Raw genomic sequence first — 18,180 nt, forward strand, 5'->3', positions numbered from 1 at the left:
ACCTTACAAAGAAAGCTAATTTTGCCCCTTATTGGCTACTCAAAGGAACAAAACTTAACTAAGACTTAATCAACACTGTTTCAATTTGAAATGCACAAGAAAAAACTATTGAAGCCAGTTCAGTGGGAGTTTAAAGGAATAGTTCACCCAAAAATGAAAATAATTTCTAATTTACTCACTCTCATGTCATTCCAAACCTGCATGGCTTTCACATGCAGAACACTATAGAAGATATTTTCCAGAACTTTGGTAACCAAACGCAATTGACTTCCTTTATATGGACATTTCTTAAATATATTTTTTTGTGTGCCACAAAAGAAATGGACATGAGGGCGAATAAATGATGACCATTTTTATTTCCGGGTGAACTATTCATTTAAGGTCTCTTGGATGCTGAAGGTCATTTAAGGCCGACTAAAAGCACTAATGTGGATATTCTATTTCCAGATGGGTTTCCCATATTATTCTGTTTTGTGTTTAGTTACCACAAATCCAAACTGTTTAGTGACAGTTACAAATGGCCATCCACTGCCAGTGTTTCTTAACTCTCATGTGCTGTGAATTGTTTTCAATCACGGAATGGCAGCAAATATGAGGGCAGATAAAAAACTTGCATGAAGTTTTCTTCCACACTGCTGTGTTACATTCAAGAGCATTTCTGCATACGTTTGTGATGTTGGCTGTTCTTGATTCTGTGGATTAGTAAAGATCACAAAGGCTGTTAGCCGAGGTCTTTGATTATGCTAAGAGCCCTGAGCCCGTTGGCTTAATTAGCTTTGAGTCCAGCGTTCGTTTAAAATGTTTATCTTGGATGGCAAGAGGCGGGCAGCGGTCTCGGATGTTGTTTGTAATTCATCGCTTTGGTGTGTCTGTACAAATATCCTGAGCTGTCTAGTGCAATTTGCGTTTAGAGAATAAGTTTTAATAAGTATTTAGCATAGTGTTATAAAAAAAGAAAAGGAAAGGTTTACACAAAACTGCTTGAGTCTTACTTTTATAAAAACAATAAAGAAAGGAAGTCATGGAATCTTGAAAGGTAGCGAGCCAGAATGAAAGCTGTATCACTTGCATATAAATATATATTTTGGCATCTTGCAATCGGTTAACTTGTTGTAGAGTTGATTTATCTATATTTTATTATGGATAATTTGATTTGATACATTTAACATCCAGTTTAATGGTGGCCTCAAAGATTTGCTGAAGGTTTTCTTGTGTGATTTATTTTTTTCACTAATAATGCTACTTTTTTTCTGAAAGGAAGGGGAAGTTCTTGCATAACTACGAGAATTATGGAGCTACCTCCAAAGACATCACTGACTGGTTGAAGAAGTAAGTAAGCTAACAAAATGCATTTAAAACACAAACAGACATACACAGGCACTTGTTTCTTTCACCCTTATAACATTTGCAATCTGAAATAAGCCGTTCACACTAAAATAAAAGTCTGTGATTATTTGCTCATCCTCATGTGGTTCATATTTGTCCGCGGATCTTCTTTTGTGAAGATTTTAGGAATCGGTATGCAGCTATATTCCAAGTCTTCTGAAGCCATTTAGTTATTGTTGTGTAGAAAGAAGACCAAAACTACATTGCTGCATTAAAATACATTTGAAGAAAAGCTTGTGTACGGATGCGTCTAATGATAACTAGTTTGGAACCACATGAAGGGGAGTAAATAATGACAGATTTTTTCATGTTTAGGCCTAAATTTTCCTTTAAGAGCTTTAAATGGTTATTTAGACTTATTTAGTTGTACGAGGTGTGACTTCCTGGATTCAAGTCACGCAATCTCACAATAGGCACATTATCTAGGGAGTGTTTACTGTAGTGTGAAAGATCTGTTGTGGACTGTGAAGTACTGGATGTAAACACTCCTCTGTGTCACCTTATAAAGTTGTGATGAGGTTTTATGCTCTCTTCTGTGTATTATATTAAAAGGACATGACCGTTTCAAAGTTTGGGGTCAATAACTGTATTGATGTGTCTCAGGATTTTACAAATCTATTGATATGAAGGCATACATGTGAGTGCAGTTATGTGGGAAATATATATAATTGTGTCAAAATATCAATTTCTTTCAATATAAAACCAAAATGATTGACTAAATAAGAAATATGAGCACAACATAGATAGGAATTTCTTTCAACATTGTTTGAAAGGCATACTAGGGTGCACTCTTAAAAATGTTTGGTTATTTTCAACTCAGCGTTGGGTTAAAAAGGGACCCAGCCATTGGGTTATAAATGAACCAATCCTGGTTTGTTTTTATTGATGGGTCAAACATAACCCAACGACTGGGTTTGTTCTTTTTTTTAATTCAGCTAGCATTTTTTTGAGACCTCAGGAAGTTGGTTGCTCAAATTTCAAGCAACTAATTTTACAAATTCTAGACTAGGTGGCTACTTTGAAGTCTGCCTGTTTGGACGTCTCATTTGATTCAAAGCTTAACTGGATTGTATGATTATTATGGGCATGGTTATTGTGATGAATGAAATCTCAATTTGAATCACTGTAAATTAAAGGTGAGGAATGGAAAAACTGATTTGTTTAGGCCAGAAGACTATTTGATCATATTTATGGAATTAAGTTATGCAATGAACTTGGCAATATTTTAAGTTCTGAATTATGTGCCTTGACTTAAACTCTATAATACTCCATAAATTAAATCACAGCTGGAGTGGATTTGCCAATACAACCATGTTGTCTCGAGCTTTTGATAATGCACTTTGTCCTCTGCATGTTAAGGATAGGTTAGGTTGGGTTCTCTAGTGTCTAGCAAAGCTTCATCTGGCAGGTCTTTAATCCGCTGCCTCACTTTTGGGAGACAACCTCCTGTCTCCTTGTCCTCTAGAGAAAATCTTGTGATGTTGATTTATGGAAAAAGAGCCTGTTAAGAACCATGTGAAACACAAGCTTTTTGTGGTTCAGAGAAGCTCTCTTCAGTCACAAGGGCGTTCCCCACCAGATGCATTGAGCTGAAACCAATGGTGAGATATTCACCAATCGTGTCCAATTCTGAGATGTCCGCTTGCCTGTGGAAAGCTGTGAGTCATATAGCTCATATAGTGACTGTAGACAGTAACATAATGACTTATGTAATCCATTTCCTTTTTGTATGTTGTTATAGTCCCCAACCACCACAAGCTAAAACTCCAGAGGTGCCTTGGTCAGAGTCGGGCTCGGCGGTTTTCCACCTGACAGACGACACCTTCGACACGTTTCTAGAGGAGCATCCTTCTGCCCTGGTGATGTTCTACGCTCCTTGTGAGTAGATTGGCAACATGGCTTCTGATGATTCCTTTCAACTGTTTATTTAAAAGGTTTGCAGTATATGAAATTTGGAGGCGTCTAGTGGTCAGGTTGCGCATTGCAACCGAAAGCTCACTCCACTGCTCACCCCTTCCTTTTGTAGCACTATGGTGGCTGACACAGGACTAAGATTTTATCACGTTTTCGTTTATTTGCTTTAGGTTATAACTAGTGGTGGGCATAGATTAATTTTTTTAATCTAGATTAATCTAGATTAATTCCAAGATTAATCTAGATTAATCTAGATTAAAATGGCTCATTTGAATTCTGCCGAAGGCATTCAGAATATGTGTGATACCCAAATAATGACTAAAAGTAAGTCTTTGAGAACGGGTTTCTCAAGCCAGGTGGCGCATTAGACCAGGGGCTCATCTCCTGTTTCCAAAATGCATCACAAACTGCTTGAGAAAGCCAATTACTATGATAATTGGTGATGAAAATTAAATTATGTTCAATAAAATGAACTTGCGTTTACTTCCGCATTAGCTAAGGGATGATTTCCGTTTAGGTGGTACTTGAGACTGGAAGAGCTCCTACAGTACATTTACATTTAGTCATTTAGCAGACGCTTTTATCCAAAGCGATTTACAAAGAGTGAGGGAGCAACAAGCGATATGTCATACAGGAGCCATAATACATTAGATCTCAATACAAAGTTACTGGTTTCAACTAAAGTTAGACCACTACCTGTTGAGAGAAAGTGTTTTTTTAAACCAATTCCGCATTGCACAAGGTGCAAACACCCTTAGTCTTGTCGATGTTCCTATTGGGAAGCTTCTTAAAAATTAATATTCCCTGAAGCAAACCCGGCGGCTTCATAGCTGCATCCATGTTAGCACGTCACGTTTGATGCGGTAATTTCACAGTAACGTTATGTTGTGTTCAGATCAAACGCGAATGGCGCCTCAAGCGGGAGTGATTTATATGTTAATGAAAAGAGCCAATAGACATACTTGCTGCGCGAATCGCGCGAATGAAGCCCTGCTTATGAGATGATGAGGCGGCGAGAATGAAGCCCTGGTTATGAGATGATGAGGCTGCTTCTGCTTCCGCGAATGACGCGAATCACGCGAGTTGAAAAATCTCGTTCTCGCCCCGTACAGTGCAGTTTAGCTGGTATACATCCGCGCTAAAATATCAAGGTGAAAGTCATCATAGCTTGCGTAGTATAGACCCAGCTCACAACCCAACTTTGAGAATAGATTAACGGCGACAATTTTTTTAACGCGCGATAATAGTCTCACTGCGTTAACGGCGGCCCACCACTAGTTATAACGTATTTACGAAACGCGCTTTTTGCAGTTTTTCCATTTAAGGCTACAGGCGAATTTCATGCAGGGGACCAATCGTGTATGTAGATAGAAATAGCTCATTCTAAGGTCATAACCTCTCCACAAAAAGACATTACCGTAATATACCATACCACAGTTTGTACTTATAAGAGCAATTAAAAAAATTTGATAGCACAAATAGTTGATGAGTTTTGGTCAAATTAATGCTACTTGGTAGAATGTGTCGCTGCGGACATGTCCTGTTTAAAAGGGTTAATAGATCCTCCTAAATATTACACACAGCACCTTTAAGTCCAGAATATCTGGACGTTTTCATATAGGAACCATTCAGTACTGTGATAACTGTAAAAAAATTCCCCGCTATAACCATTTGATGCCATCACTCTAAGATCAGGGATTTTCTTAAAATCACATAAACATTTAGTCTATTCATCTTGTATGAATTGTATTTCAGTCACACATCGTGTGTGCACTGTGTTGTTTTTGCCAATTTCTTTCTCAAATGAATCTACCTGACACAGATTTGAAGATATGAGCATGTCAGCCGTGTTTCAATTTCTTGGAGGGATGGCTTTTTTCGGTTTTGAAGGACGGCGGCTCTCGATTTCATACATTTTTGATCAAACACCTCTGATAGAACGTATTCATTTCCTGAAAGGCACGGGATGTATATCCTACCAATCAGGCGCTGAGTGTGTACAAAGATTAATATAGTGAGAAGGTGCTATATAACTTTTACATTCTTGTCAACAAGATCCAATGATGCATCCCTGCTTATATATAAACATCGGTACACATGTGCATTGCTGTTATCGCAACAGTGACAACAACGGTAAGCCCTGAACTCGCATAATCATCATTGCTCAATTTGCTAAAAATGATCCTTTCTCAGCATCGCCTTAACAGTGAATTATGATGTGTAGTGACACCTGACGATGTGCAAATGTCATGTGACTTGATTTAAGGTCACCTTATTCTTCTTAAGAGTTACAACAGGAAATACTGCCAATAAGCTCTGTTGTTCTCACAACCTGGTTGCGTTTTATCTCTGGGATGATGTGAAACCTGTTGATTTCATTGTGTGCAATGAAAATCCACACATATTGAAGATGTGAGTTCATTTGTTCGTGTTTCTGTAGCGTAAATAATAAATACATAATGAATCCAGGCTTGGCTTGTAAGCTCTGGCTTATGTTTGCTGCGACAGCTGTTGTGATTATGTAACAGGTGGAGAATTGGGAAGGAATCTCTTAAAGTACTTGGAAAGAGAAGTTTCTGCTGTTTTTAATCATTATGGTGATTTTAAAGACTTACATCTGGTTCTCTTTCGTAGATATTGAGTTTGACTGTGCTAGCTCTTTGTCAACCTTGTATGACCACCCACCCTAAGCAACAAACCAGTCTAAGGTGGTTTACTGGTATTTGCCTGAACAAAACAAAAAACATCATAATAGGAACTAAATAGGAATGATATCTTTATATATTTTTCTGTTCTGTTGAACAACAAATATATTTTTAAGAATTAATTGGATTTTTTTTAAGTTCTGGGGAACTTTTGACTACCATTGTAATTTTTTCTACTATGGTAGTCAATGGTGGCCGAAAACTGTTTGGTTACAAGCATTCTTACAAATATCTTTCTCTGTATTCATCAGAACAAATACATTTATACAAATTAGAAACAACTGGAGGGTGAGTAAATAAAATAAAACTATTTAAAGTTAATATGAAAAATGTCAAAATTACCCATTCTAAAGCAGTAATGGGTTGTATAAATCCTTATTCACAATTATTCATATAAATGAAAGGGAGATTTCATCCAAAAATGAAAATCCTATCATCATTTACTCACCATCACCCAAACCTGTATGACTTTCTTTCTTCTGCAGAACCCCAAAAAATGTTTTGAAGAATGTTGTTAACCACACAACATTGCAACACAGACATCCACTGTATGGACACAAAACCACAGAGACATTTCTCAAAATATCTTCTTTTGTGGTCCACTCAAGAAAGTCATATACAGGCTTTGAATGATATCAGGATGATTTAAATGATTACAGATTTTTTTTTGAGTAAACTATCCCTTTAAGAATTGAAATGTATTGTCAGTCTAATGCAATGGCAGTCCTGTTGCAACCAGAATCTTTGCAGGCATCATATGAAACAGCAGTGTTTCGTGCAGCATTTTCTGTTGCGTGTTGTTTGTGATGTTTGAGTCTGAAATCTCAATATTACGCCTGACCTTTCTTTCTTGGTTGCCTTGGTTTTCAGGGTGCGGCCATTGTAAGAAGATGAAGCCAGAATATGATGAAGCTGCTGAGTTCCTCAACAAAGATCCAGATGTGAGTTCCTTTATATATTATTCTGACATAAGGAAACTGAATAATATTTACTTATCAAAAAATAATTGTAGGTCTTTGGTTGTACAAACCTTCTGTCCGTGTAATGAAATGGTTCCAGGTGTGAAGTTGTCACTTTGAGTGATTGCTCATAAGACAACTGTGTCCAATTGGTTTGATTGAAATAAGCAAATTGCAATTTTCCATCATCCTAGACAACTTTAAAAACGCCCTCCGACCAATCTGAAAATAACCTCACAGTTCTGCAACTTATGATTCAAAATTTCCTTGAATGCATGTTGATTTTTTTAAGCCATTAACAGTTACAACATGAGACATTTACAATTCACAAACAACATCTCCAGTCACGTTATGCGAGCAAGCAGTGTGGTTCTCATTAGCCGGGTGTGTCCGCCACGCTAGCTCTGCTCGCATCCAGAGTTGGAGGCCAAGTAAGTCACCAGAGCCTCATGGTTGGAGTAGTTATCTCATTTTCCCATGTGCCGTCCCCTTAGCCTTCAGCTCGGTCAGAATGATGCTCTTTCCAAAGTTCAATAACAGCACGTTACGCATTATCTAATGCATGCTAGCCCTCACACCTTCTCCCATGAGAGAGCTGAAGTCATTTATTTTTCTCATTCCGTTCGCTCACGGCCCCTACATACATTCGAATGGGGGGGCCCGCGTTGCGGGATGTTTTTTTTTTTAAAGCATTTTCAATTTGCATCTCGCTGAGCGTTCGGAAAAGGGTATTTAAATTTGCATATATAAATATAAGATGGAACATTACAAACATGATGTTTGAAAAGTGGATGGCAGCGAAATTTAGGGAGCACATTTTATCTCTTAAGTATGTCTCTGTCTCCGAAAGTTAATGATTTCGCTTTGATTAGATATTTTTGTGTATAGGCCCAATAAATCAATGACTTAACATGCAATAGTTTTTATGATGGCACTTTTTGAAAATGTGCATTTGCAGATCATTTTAAATCTGTTTGACTTTCAAAGATGATATTTTAAAGAATTTTGGTATCCAAAAATATGTTGGCACCAATTGACTTTGATTGTATGGACACAAAACCACAGAGACATTTCTCAAAATAACTTATTTTGTCTTCAACTGACATTGAAACTTTTTGACACAACCGAAGTCTGCGTCCCCCGTCTCCTTTGTTGAGCTTCACAAGGCGTTTAATAATTACACATCCTATCTCCTCCACCTGCAGGAGGTCTTCTCAACCACAAAACACGATCCATATTAAAATGGCAAACTGGCTTTTTTCTCGAATTAACACAGCCTCATGATTTTAATTAAGCGATGCCGAGACATTTGAAACTCTTAATGAGTTCCATAATTGCTGGAAAGTTTTTGGAAAGTGATTTGGGTTAAAAATGAGCATCTCTAATTTGATCTTGCTCTGTGGTCACATTGATTTTTCGTGGAAAAGGAGAATTGCTCGGAGTGTTTTTGAACAATTAAACCGGCAATGCATCTTGGGTCCATTTCATTTTGTGTTATTGGAACCAGTGAGATTTATTGCTGCATGTAAGTAAAACGTTCATCTGTAAATGTTTATTCATATATTGTATGTCTGTGGTGTCAGAGTCCAGGTGTACTGGCAGCAGTGGACACCACCATTCACAAGTCTGTTGGAGAGCGGTTTAAAATCTCAGGCTTTCCTACGGTGAAGTACTTTGAAATGGCAGAAGACAAGTACACGCTTCCTCAGTTACGGAGCAAAGACAAGATCATTGAGTGGCTGCAGAAGTGAGTCGACATGTTTTTTTTCTTTCTCCTCTGTAATTTATTAGTGTAAGTGATGATATTTTAACATAAAATATGTGCAAAAATAGAAAATCTACATTTACAGTTGTGCATTTAACAACAGCATTAAAGGAGTAGTTCACACAAAGTAAAATTACATTCATTCTTCTGTAAAACACAAAAAACTGTGGTCCCTGTTCACTTTTATTGTACACAATATTTTTATTTGTTGACACAAAACCAATGTAAGTCAATGGTTAGCAAGAGTTTTGTTTAACAACATTCCTCAATTAAATATTTTGTTTTCTGCAGAAAAAAGAAAGTCATACAGGTTTGAAATGACAAAATATAAATTGTGTGAACTATCCCTTTATGTTTGATCCAATAAGAATTTTAATTGTTTTTTCCCTCGTATCATTTGTGTAGATGGATGTATATGTAGATGCTTTTTCTTTCATATATATATATATATATATACTATAAATTCTATATATATATACAGTGTCTCACAGAAGTGAGTACACCCTTTTTGTAAATATTTTATTATATCGTTTCATGTGACAACACTGAAGAAATGACACTTGCTACAAAGTAGTGAGTTTACAGCTTGTATAACAGTGTAAATTTGTTGTCCCCTAAAAAAATAACTCAACACACAGCCATTAATGTCTTTACTGCTGGCAACAAAAGTGGGTACACCCCTCAGTGAAAATGTCCAAATTGGGCCCAAAGTGTCAATATTTATGTGGCCACCATTATTTTCGAGCACTGCCTTAACCCTCTTGGGCATGGAGTTCACCAGAGCTTCACAGGTTGCCCCTGGAGTCCTCTTCCACTCCTCCATGACGATATCACAGAGCTGGTGGATGTTAGAGACCTTGAGCTCATTAACCTTCCGTTTGAGGATACCCCACATAGGCTCAATAGTGTTAATGTCTGGAGACATGCTTGGCCAGTCCATCACCTTTACCCTCAGCTTCTATTGGGGTCCTTATCATGTTGGAATAGTGCCCTGCGGCCCAGTCTCTGAAGGAAGGGGATGCTTTGCTTCAGTATGTCACAGTAGATGTTGGCATTCATGGTTCCCTCAATGAACTGTAGCTCCCCAGTGCCGGCAGCACTTATGCAGCCCCAGACCATCACACTCCCACCACTATGCTTGACTGTAGGCAAGACACACTAGTCTTTGTACTCCTCACCTGGTTGCCAACACACATGCTTGACACCATCTGAACCAGTCTATTTCCCAAAAGCAACCTCTGGATATGACGCTGAGCATGTGCACTCAACTTCTTTCGTCGACGGCCTGTTCTGAGTGGAACCTGTCCTGTTAAACCTGTGAATGGTCTTGGCCACCATGCTGCAGCTCCGTTTCAAGGTCTTGGCAATCTTCTTATAGCCTAGGCCATCTTTATGCAAAGCAACAATTTTTTTTTTTCAGATCCTCAGAGAGTCCTTTGCCATGAGGTGCCAGAGAGTGAGAGCGAGAACACCAAATTTAACACACCTGCTCCCCATTCACACCTGAGAACTTTTAACACCAAAGAATGAAAATAACACCAGGGCTAATTGGGCCCAAATTGGATATTTTCACTTAGGGGTGATCTCACTTTTGTTGCCAGCAGTTTAGACATTAATGGCTGTTGAGTTATTTTAAGGGAACAGCAAATTGACAGTGTTAAACAAGCTGTACACTCACTTATTTGCATTGTAGCAAAGTTTCATTTCTTCGATGTCGTAACATGAAAAGAAATAATAAAATGTAACGTGTAACGGACTGATGTAGATTGGCCGGGGTGTGGTAACATGAGGCATTTCAGGCACGTCTGGGTGAGCATTCACTTCTAGATAAAATACATCTTTTGTTCCGACATTTTTGCAATTTTACGTGTCTAATACATGCATGGGCAAATCATAACACACCAAAGAAAAAGACGTATTTACGGCGAATCGCCACTTTAAGCATAAAACTGTGTAGCCACAAGGTTAAGATACCGCTACAGAAGACCTTAGAGTTGTCTTATTTTTCTTATCTAACGCATATTCACTTCATTTTATAATGATTTTATAATATACAGAAAATATAAAAGTAATTTGTATGTGTTCCTAAATCTTTTCACACTGGATGCTTGGATCACGTTTTATGCTTGGCTCACATCACCATATTAAAATGTTTAAAGTTTAAATGAGTCACAGAATTCGTTAACATTACTTACATTAGTTATAAAAATATCAACGTTATATTAAATGATTAACAATAATTAATTACCATAAATTGTTCGGAGCGGTTGTTCTTAGTAACTTGAAACATGAAAATGTACATTTCACTGCAACTAATGTTAATTAATATGGTCTTAACATGGCACGTTTTCTATACCTAAAAGTCTGAATTTCCCTTTTAGAAGTTCAAATGGGGTCGTCGCTTTCTACTTAAATTCGCCCGTCTGCTTTTTTTGTTTGTTTTAAAACACGCTGTGATTTCTTACCTTAGTTGAAATAAACAGGCCTATCTTATTTATTGATGCAAATGCAATGCAAAGCTAAACAAGACAGACACTGACCGTGAAAGACAAAGAAAACAATATTTATATGCGGTGCTGATCAGCAGGAAATATCTTCCTCTGATGACTCCTGCGTACAGTGCCTTGCAAAAGTATTCATCCCCCTTCATATTATTCACATTTTGTTATGATGCTGCCTCATCTTAAACTACTTTAAATAAAAAAAAAACATTAATCTACACTCCATGCACAATGATGACAAAATAAAAAACAGGTTTGTGACAACGTTGCAAATTTATTCAAAATTAAAAACTGTAATAAGTATATTGCATAAGTATGCACACCCTTTTCTGGGACACTTGAAATTGAGCTCAGAAGCATTAGTTTTGCTTGTTGATGTCTCTACACTTCTAGTGGCGTTAACCTATGGTAAATTCAATAACTCTGAAAATGCATATCAATGTAAAAACCAAGACATAAGATCAAAATAACTGCCAGTAGAGCTCTGAGACGGGATTGTATCAAGACACAAATCTGGGGAAGACTGAAAAAAATCTACTGTATTGAAGGTTCACAGAAGCATGTATCCTCCATTGAACCTTAATGAAATAGTTTTGGAACCACCAGATCTCTTACTTGAGCTGACCTCCTGTCCAAACTAATCCATCGATGGAGAAGGGTCTTGGTTAGAGCGGTGACCAAGAAGCCGATGATCACTCTGTGGTTGAGCTCCATGATCATATATGGAGATGGGAGAAACTTAGAGAAGGACAATCATCACTACAACAGTCCACCAGCCTGGGCTTTATTGCAGAGTGGCCAGACTCAAGCCTTTGCTCGGTGAAGACGCATGAAACTTTAAATATCTAAAAACGTACTTCAACGAATCTTTCAAACTGTCAGAAACAAGATTCTCTGGTCTGATGAATCTCAGTTTCATGCATCATGTCTAGAGAAAACCATGCACTGCTTAACACCTGTGCGATACCATCTCAAAAGTTATGAGTGGGGGAAACAGCATCATGAAGTGGGAGTGTTTTTCAGCTGCAGGGACTGGGGCATTTGTCATAGTAGTAGAAAAGCTCTTAGAAACGGCACAAAAACACGAGATAATGATTATGAAAACCTAGCCCAGAACATTGAGAACCTCGGACAGGGCAGAAGGTTCCTTCTCCAACATGACAATGATCCTAAGCACACAGTTAAAACAATGCAAGAGTGGCTTATGGACAACTCTGTCTATGTGCTTGAGCAACCCAGATAGTGCTTGGGCTTGAACCCAACTTAACATCTCTTTAGAAACCTGAAAGTGTCTGTCTACTGATGATCTCCATCCAACCTAACAGAGTTTGAGAGGATCTGAGGAGAAGAATGGCAGAAAATTATCAAATGCAGATGTGTCAAGCATGTCACATCATACCCAAAAAGATTTGAGTCTGTAAAGTTGCTATATCCAACTACTGAGTTAAGGGTATGAATACTTATTACTTTTTTTTATATATATAAATTTGCAAAGCTGTCACAAATCTGTTTTTTATTTTGTCATTACCGTGCATCATGTGTAGAGTAAGTAAAAAAAATGTTTTTAAGTAGTTTAAAATAAGGCATCAATGTGAATAAAGTGAAGGGGGATAAATACTCTTGCAAGCAGTGTTGGGTGTAACTAGTTACTAAGTAATTAGTTACTGTAATTTAATTACTTTTCCCTTGAAAAAGTAAAGTAAGGGATTACTCATATGTTTTCTGTAATTTAAATACAGTTACTTTTGATGTAATTCAACTAAATACTTTATTGCACACGCATATATTTAACAGTGTAATTGACTTAGAAATTCAAAGTCTTACTTTAAAATCTGTGCTTTAATGTATAAATCTCACTTTTGTAATACTTTGGTCAGTTAATAATATTATTTCAATGAATTCAATAAGCCGTTTCATGTATATTCTTGAATCACTTAACTAATCAAGGTTGATGTAGGATATAGAAAGTAATTAGTAATGAGTAACTAAACACTTTTTGGACAGAGTAATTTGGATAGTAATCTAATTACACTATTGAATATGTACTGAGTAACTAGTAATGAATTACTTTTTCAGAGTAACTTACCCAACACTGATTGCAAGGCACTGTAATAAACAGGGAAACAAGCACAAATGGCTCTGTCTTTGTTGTGGGGTATTTTTTAGGATCTGAACAGTCGGCATGGAGGTATCAAGCCCGTTTACTATTTATTTATTATCAACATTATGAACAATAAAGCCAGATATTCTTGTCAGATCTGGGTTTTGTTACCGGGTGTTAGAGAAGAGCAGCATGTTTGCTCCGCTGTCAGCTTGTTAACCGCCGGCAGAATAAAATAGACCTATATGCTTGGAATCAAGGAATCAATAACTGTTGAGTAGTTTAAATGCATAATGAATATAATTAATATACAATCAAATAGTAATATAAATGGATAGTAAAATAAGTTGATAAATTATAACCACACACAGAGCGGAAGTACACTTCAGGCCAGGCACATAAGTCCGATGAAACCATCTGTAAAATGTATGGTTACAGATGTTTATCTGCATTTTCCAATGGCATCAAATGCGGTTGACCCCCAAGAATTTAAAGTCTATTTGTTTTAAAGGGGTTGTATGACACGGCTAAAACGAAAATAAAGTTTGTTTTATATGTAATACACTGTGTATACACAATTTAAGGTAAAAAAAACGCTTTCCACATAAACTGCATGTTTGTTCTCTTTGCCCCGCCTCTCTGAAACGCATGGAATTTATTACAAAGTTCATAACTCTGAAAAGTGAGGTCTGCTATGATTGGCCAGTTAACCAGTGCGTAGTGATTGGTCGAACACTGCAAGCGTGTGATGGAAATCGTCTTTTACCATATGTGGAACATCGGGTTCCAAAGCAATTGTACTGACAGGTACGCCCACCTTACTTGCATATATATTTGGGCGGTCTTCGTCAACTCATACCGCGAGCTGACGTAGATTTGTGGGGGTGTGGTAACACACAGCATTTCTGGGAGGTCTGGGTAAGCATTTCTTTTAGATAGAATGCTTCTTTCGTTCCGAATTTTAAGTGTCTACTACATACATGGGCAACTTATAACACACCAAAGACACAGAAAAACTTGTGTTTCTGCCATATGACCCCCTTTAAAAGGTCACTTGCACAATTGTAGGAATATAATCGCTTTCAGATAGCAAAATGTCAAACCAGTAGGCAATCGTTTGTTCCCAACCACAAAATATTCACAAAAACAAGTTTGATTTAAAAAAGTACTGAATATAAATAAATACAGATAAGGTTTAATTAAGATAACAGGTGTTTGCGTGAAAATTATTGGGAACTGACGTAGAGTAGCATCATTTTTTTGTTCAGAAGCCGCTTAGCCGTTGCTCATGTGACTGCACATTTTTTTGTAGCTCTAAAATTAAAAGTTGATTGAACTCAAGTTTGTAAGCCTAATTTTTCATTGTTTTTCTAAGGATATTCCTGTGTTGATGGAAATTTGTATCAATATTACATAATGACCTGACTTGAACTTCTATCATTTTCAAGACCTCTTGAATTTACCTGTTCAATCCCTTATCTCTCTATCTCAGTCCCCAGGCTCCACCGCCTCCAGAGAAATCATGGGAGGAGACGCCATCCGGCGTGAGCCACCTCGCAGCCGAAGATTTCAGGGAAATTCTGAAAAAGAAGAAACACGCCCTGGTCATGTTCTATGCGCCATGTAAGCTGTCATTTAAAAGAAAACCGTTTTAGACAATATTGCACTTGTAGTTTGAGTCAACACACATTCTGGCATCTATAGGCATCTAACATTACAGCAAAATGGTTCAGCATTTTAGTTCCTAGACCATTTATGATTGTTATAAATCAATTAAAGCACTGGAAAGTTAATGTCTATCTGCTGCTATGCATGTGACATTCTCCAGTGTTATAAATCATCACAATAGGTCATAACGATCAGGATTCTTTGATTTGATACTGGCCACTTTGTCTCAATCTCTGCATCTTTTTGCACTTGTAAAAGCCATTTGCATTGCGTAAAGCTGGAAGATCCAAAGTAAGATGAATTACTGACAGGTCGCTGTTCCCCTTGTGAAGTCAAACACAGTGTTCACGGCATCTTGATGGAGGCTTCAAAGCTTATTCATGTGTAGCAGTCCAAATGGATGCTCAAACGCCTCGGGTTTTGTCACGCTCTATTCTCTCTCTGTCTGTTATTTGTCTTTGAGGAAATGTGTGTAATCACACTAACGTGAAGACTGCTGTGTGTTCACACAGCGTTAATTGTAACAAAGCGACGTCTATTAAGGTCCCATTATCGGAATACATATAATCTCATTAACATGATGTGAAACTCAAATCCAAAACTCAAAAATGTTTATATATCATATATCATGCTTGTATTTTTATACTACATGTTATTTAACATGGAGATCATTTACCATTTACTCACCCGTATGTCATTCCAAACCTGTTTGACTTTCTTTCTTCTGCAAGAAGATATTTTGAAGAATGTTGGTAACCAAAAAAAACGGCGGCACATATTCACTTCTATTGTGCGGACACAAAACCAATGCAAGTCAATGGGAACCGCCGTTGTTTGATTACCAACAGTCCAACATTCTTCAAAATATCTTCTGTGGTCTCCAAAAAAGTCATACAGGAATCGTGAATAAACTCAGCATGTTTGTGTTAAACTAGACTCAGCTTTTTCTTTTTGGTTTTTAGGCTAAAATATACCCTGAATTGGCCTTTTTGCGAAATTCACCCATTAAATGACAGAAGCATAACAAAAGACGTGTTTGAGCTAAAGTTATAATGTAATTCCAGCATATACCCATTGTAATTATTTGCCATTAGGTCTCATTGTGTCACAGTCCATCTCTGCTGACCTCCCTTACTCTCAATAACATCTTCTTTTTAGCTTTTTAACAAATCAGAAATGTTACAAAACAGAATTTCTGTAAATATTCTTAATCAAAACACCAAAATTATAGTTTATTAGCCGTGAACTGTGCTATTTTACGGTTAATTGGTTTACTCCATTAGCATTGTTTTATTCTGTTGAAAGGACTGTTCGATTATCAGGAGATGGAAAGACTTTTAAAACCAAATGTCTGGTTAATAATATGGCATGTCTTTACATTTGTACAATCTTAGTTTTAAATATCACCTAGCTGTCCTGATAACAGTGATCCCCGTTATAGAGCGAGCGTGTTCGTCAGAACAAGGTGTTCTTATCGGAGGATGAGCCGACTCAAGGGCTTAAGTTCTCCCAAACCTCCAATCTCTTATGTCAGTGTCACATCAGAGCAACCCCAGAGCAGTTTCAAGAGATCTCCTCACTCCACCATTGAGTTCCTCAAGTTCTCAGCTCAATGTGTTCTGGCCAGCACTTAAAGGAACAGTTCACCCAAATACGAAAATTCTGTCTTCATTTATTCACCCACAAGTGAGTAAGTTGTGTAAAAAAATTCTCTGATGAACACAAAGAAAGATGTTTGGAAGAATGCTTGTAACCAAGCAGTTTTTGGTAGCCATTGACTACCATAGTAGGAAAGATATGTTATAAATTTCACTCTTCTGTTGAACACAAAAGAAGATATGGTAACACTTTCCTTGCAGCATGTATGTATAATGCATTGTGTAAATGTAAATAAGTGTTATTACAGTTTATACGTTATAACACTTTGCAATTCATTGTTACACTACACATTTTAAATGGTTGTAATTCTTTACAACTACATATAATGCATTACATCACACATTATGAAGAATTATAATGCATTTTAACCTTTAATAACTCTTTATAATGCATTATACGTACATGCTTCTATGAAAGTGTTAACAAAGATATTTTAAAGGATAAAGGAAAGCAAACATCGAGGGACTTCTGACTACCATTGTAATTTGTCCTACTATGGCTGTCAATGGTGGCCAAGAACTATCATTTGGTGTTCATCAGAGCAAAGAAATTAATACAGATTTGGAACAGCTCGAGGGTGAGTCAATAATGACATACTGTACTTGTTATTTTTGGGTTAACTGTCCCTTTAATGTTGCACGTGGCATAAGATTAAAAATGAATTATTATAAGAACAACTATTGGCCACACTTGAAGTTTTTAATCAGAGTATCTGACCGGCCGCCGTGACGGACACGTATCGACTTTGCACGGGTTTGGCGTCCATCCCTGCCTTTCTACTCCCCATACAATAGCGACGTGATGTGAGGCAAAAAGGAGGGTAGACAACTTCATGTGTAATTATTTATAATGACCCTCGTGCTATTTAAATTAGATGCCTTGTTCCCCACACAATCAGGCTTTTGTTTGCTGGGTTGTACAATATTACAGGGCCATTAACGGTCATTAAAAGACACCGCTTTCTTGAATTAAACCCACTGAAATATGTTTCAAAGCATACAGTAGTACAAATGCGTGCAAATGAGGTTGCGTGACTAAACCGGCATCAAACGAAACCATTGTGATTTAGCATTTGGCAGGTTTTTAGATTTGGACCGCTGTTTATTTAATAGAAGACGCTCGTTTGAAGCGTTTAGCATCGTTATTCATGCATAATTCATAAGAGTAACACCTTCAGCATCAAAGGCGACTCATAAGAGCGTGTTGAAGATAAGTTTGGGAGTTATGATCTGCAGGAAGTTTGATAGACGTATATTGCCTCAGGATAGCCTCCGTTGGGCTGTCAATAAAAAAAGAAATGACTTTTGAAGCGCTAAAAGCTGAATTTTCGCTATGCTTTTCATACCTGCTGTAAAAAGACAGGGATGGATTATTATGCATGCGTTTATTTGTAGGAAGTGACTGTTATTTTTATAGTATGCAATCACTCTCGGTTTGTATTCATCTCTATATTTGTCCAGTTATTTATTCTGTGATGTATCACCTCCTGCCTTTTGTTCTCAGAATTATAAGGTGAGACCTC

The 18,180-nt window shown here is 37.2% G+C and overlaps 1 protein-coding gene across 1 annotated transcript in view; it reads left to right on the forward strand.

The window, feature by feature from the left end:
- The window catches only part of pdia5 (protein disulfide isomerase family A, member 5), a 49,233-nt gene that overhangs the window by 22,746 nt on the left and 8,307 nt on the right, over positions 1 to 18,180 (forward strand). Inside the window, 5 exon segments of the mRNA XM_056755767.1 lie at positions 1,258 to 1,329; positions 3,128 to 3,264; positions 6,876 to 6,946; positions 8,548 to 8,711; positions 14,824 to 14,954. Coding sequence (XP_056611745.1) covers positions 1,258 to 1,329; positions 3,128 to 3,264; positions 6,876 to 6,946; positions 8,548 to 8,711; positions 14,824 to 14,954 — 575 coding nt within the window.

Source organism: Triplophysa dalaica, chromosome 8 (genome assembly GCF_015846415.1).
Source record: "Triplophysa dalaica isolate WHDGS20190420 chromosome 8, ASM1584641v1, whole genome shotgun sequence".
NCBI classification, from domain to species: Eukaryota; Metazoa; Chordata; class Actinopteri; order Cypriniformes; family Nemacheilidae; genus Triplophysa; species Triplophysa dalaica.